The sequence below is a fragment of the Elephantulus edwardii genome, unplaced genomic scaffold (assembly GCF_000299155.1).
Source record: "Elephantulus edwardii isolate Elephantulus edwardi_28Jun2011 unplaced genomic scaffold, EleEdw1.0 scaffold00184, whole genome shotgun sequence".
Classification (NCBI taxonomy): domain Eukaryota; kingdom Metazoa; phylum Chordata; class Mammalia; order Macroscelidea; family Macroscelididae; genus Elephantulus; species Elephantulus edwardii.
The window spans coordinates 4,208,926-4,212,742 of NW_006399934.1; the positions used below are offsets into that span (position 1 = coordinate 4,208,926).

General features: G+C 45.2%; 1 protein-coding gene across 1 annotated transcript in view; it reads left to right on the forward strand.

The window, feature by feature from the left end:
- The window catches only part of ZFP57 (ZFP57 zinc finger protein), an 8,303-nt gene extending 4,837 nt beyond the window's left edge, over nt 1-3,466 (forward strand). Inside the window, exons 4-5 of the mRNA XM_006896285.1 lie at nt 1,525-2,267; nt 3,407-3,466. Coding sequence (XP_006896347.1) covers nt 1,525-2,267; nt 3,407-3,466 — 803 coding nt within the window. The remainder of the gene's footprint in view (nt 1-1,524; nt 2,268-3,406) is intronic.
- Nucleotides 3,467-3,817: the final 351 nt, after the last annotated feature.

Genomic DNA, 3,817 nt, shown 5'->3' on the forward strand with positions numbered 1-3,817 from the left:
GTGTACAATCTCAATCTCTTCACCATCCATCCTGATGTTGCCAATTGGTCCAGTGGTAAGAATCTTTGGCCCTCGGGCCAAGAAAAAGCCTATCTACACACCAGTTCTACAGGATGCATCACCTTTGCTCAGGAAACATTATGACTGAACTTCAGAGACATTGGTCCCAAGAAAGGAACTATGAGAAGTTGATGTGTTTGGAATCACAGAACCCGAGGAAGCTTCATATATAAGCTACTAGATCAAGGGCTGGTCAATGGGAGATAGATGTGAAGGGAGTGGGTAGAAGTGGATGGGTATCCTGGTGGATGGTGGAGCAGGGAAATAAGTGGGTAAAGACACATGTGCCAAAGGTAGGGACAACACTAATACTAATTTTTAACTCCACAATAAGGGATATACCTTTAACTTGCTGGTCTGTCTGATACTTCTCTAAATCTGAACATTCACATTAAGACAGACTAGGAAGGATTGGCCATCCACTTCTGAAATAGCAGGCCTCTGAAAACCCTATGTACATGTACAACAATGTATTCTCCCCTAGTCTGTACTTTTCTAGCCTGGTCAGGGTTGGAGTTTGCAGAGGCCTGAGATCACTTATACATTTGGCTCCCAAAAGATCATTATCAATCTAAAAACTCTAGTCCTTTGGATTCAAAGAGATGACCTTTTAACCCATTCAGGATAACAGAATATCTTCAATTTCTAGGATTTAGGAGTCTAATGTCAGTTGCTTCACCCATTCAGAATAACAGAATATCTTCAGTTTCTAGGATTTAGGAGTCTAACGTCAGTTGCAGATTAATAATTTTGTGATTAAAAAAATTCTAAATAGCAAGGAAGATAAACGTGGTGCTGCATTAGGGAAGGGTGCTCTGGTGGTGTAGTGTGTAGTGAGCTTCCTTGTTAACCCAGTTTTGAATCCATATTTGAAGAAAGGTGGGGGCTGTCTTCTGTTGGGATTTAACACCTTGGAAAACTGATGGAGGGTTCTAAGGGGTTAGAATCCACTCAAGGCAGTGAGTCCGAATTGAGGCTAGAGTAGGAAGATTGGTCCCCATGCAGAGGTATCAGGCCAGGCCAACCACACTTCTTGATTTTCTAGGGCTATCTTGATTTATCCACCTCACCCCAACTTATATAATATTGATAATTCCTTTCATTACCCAGGGTTCCAATTTAGATGATATGCTTATGATATGATATGAAATGATATGATATGTAGTGGGTAATTTCTGGAGTTTGTAGACTGTGGGTAATAATGAGAGTTGATGAGTTTCACGAAATGTAGTTATTGTTTAAGATTTTGATCTCTTATGATGTTGTTGAAAGATTCCAGTAAAATTTTTATTTTATTTTCATTAAAAAACCAAAAGTGTATTCTTGTCTTTAACCTATGAGTTCCAAGGGGAAGGGAGAATGTTTTAGCTAAATTAGGAGGGCATCAAAAAAGGGAACACTTTGGACACAGTGGAGTTGGGGTTCTCCTGGTAAATCCTGTGTTATTCTTTTTCATCTCTATAGGAGACAAGAAGGAGTATGAGGAACTTCAAGAACAGACTGAGAGCCCAAGAGATAGGACTGATGATGAGAAGGTCTCCCCTGCTGGGAGACAGATGGGCCACAGCCCACCCTCTCCTCCAGCCAGGTCCACGGCCAAGATCCCAGTGTTCTCAGCATCCTGGGGTGTGTTATCTTTTCACTGTCACACCTGTGGTAAATGTTTCAAAAGACACTCCCACCTCCATAGACACCAGTTTGTTGACAATCCCAAGTGGATTCACAACTGCAGTCAGTGTGGGAAGACATTTAGGAACCTCAGAACCCTAAGATACCACCAGCATGTGCATCTCAGGGAAAAGCCCTTCCATTGTTCCCTCTGTGGCAAGACTTACTGTGACCCATCTGGGCTGAATCGCCACTACCGGGTCCATCTGGATCATCGCCCTCATCCATGCTCCAACTGTGGGAAGAGATTCCGGGACCAGTCAGAGCTCAAACGTCACCAGAAGACACACCAAGGCCAAGAGTCAGGAGGGAAGCAGGAGGATGTTGTGAAGATTCCAAATGCCACATCTAAACTCCAGGTGTCCACCCAGGAGCCTATGGATGGGAGCCATGCACCCATCTCTGGGATCCAGGAACCCATCATTAGGAAGCAGGCACTGGTGGCCAGCAGCCAAGAATCTCTATTTAGAACTGAAAACCGTATGAACCAGACCAAGCCATCTTTTGTTAAGAACCAGGAATCTGTTGACAAAAACCAGGTAATCCTTGTGAGAACTCAGGCACCATTCACTGCAACCCATGGCTCTGTGCCCAGAATCCAAGCTCTCACTCCTAGAATCCCATGCTTGGGTATCAGGTCCAGTCCTCGCCCAGGAAGGCCCACAAAAAGCAAGGCCTTCTCTTGTTCCCATTGTCCCTTCACTTGTAGTAAGAAAGCCTATCTCCTCCACCACCAGAAGGTCCACCTCACAGAGAAGCAACACAGCTGCTTTCATTGCAGCAAATCCTTCAGCTTATTCTCTGGGCTAATCGAGCACCAGAAGACCCACTGGACGCAGAAGATCTACCATTGCCCTATCTGTGACCTCTGCTTTGGGGAAAAGGAGGACCTTGTTGTCCACTGGAGGAGCAAAGGCAAGGGGCAACACTTGGATAACCCCCATAACTGCTGGGTGGTCCTTGGTCAGTGGCTTGGTTTCTTTCCTGTGGCCTCACCTATAGTAGGGAAGGAGGGGAAACAGGAATTAGGTCCTCGGCTAGGATCCCTTCTCCCAGGAGATGGGAAATCAGGGGAAAGGCATGCAAAAGAGGCAGCACAAGGAAGCGTCTTGGGACATAACAACATGGTTTTCTGACCGAGGTTCCGTCTTTGTGTTTGGTTTTCCTGAGGCCTGCCTTTGAGGGTAAGGAGGCTGTAGTGGAGAAAAAGGTAATGAAGGAAATACAGAAGAGAAAGTGGTACAGGGATTTGAATTCATATTATTATTAATTAGCACCGGGCCTGTTTCTTTGTGTTTGATAGACCATCAACTAGTAATTGTTGCATAAACCAGTAGATTCTCTAACAGGTATGAAGATGAGAGAAAAAGGATGAAAGGAGAGGAAGAGTCTGAAGAACTTGTGGAAGATGTGCAAGTAGGGAAACATTCAAAAGCGTGTGTCACTGGGCTCTCTCTTGTTGTGTACTGTTGAACTGGATCCGACTGGCACAGGAAGAGGTTCTCTTTTCTTGTGCCTCCAGGTCCTTTGTGGTGTGCTCAAACAACATGGTGTTCTGGCCAGTGTCACACGAGTTGCTCCCATGTCCTCACTCTGCAGCTCACTCACTTCTCTCTTACTATTGTGGACTCTTCCTGTTCTTTCCCTTTGACTCTCTATACTTCTCTGCTTTGCCTAGTCAGGGCTGGAGTCTTTGAGGAAACAATCACCACTTGCAAAGTTGGCATTCGAGAATTGACAACAAAGTTCCTTCTCCCCAGTTCTTTGCTGAAGCTCTTCCACCTGTTACTCTCCAGCATAGGTGTTTTCCAGAGGAATCCCCACGTGGCCTGGCCAGAAGGCTAGGTGGACTGGAGATAGGCACGGAAGGATATGGGCAGCAAAAATGAAGAAGGAGGGGTTGGGAAATTACAAGGCAGATGATAGAAGAAGGGAAATCAACCCAATTTGGAATTCAAAGTATTTCTGGAAAGGTAGATTGGAATGTCTGAAAGCAAAGAAGCCTGTGAGGGTGCAACTTGCTGGATAAGACACCCGAGGACCAATTCCTGGAACAATCAGTCTCCTGCCGCCTCTGCTATGACATCAG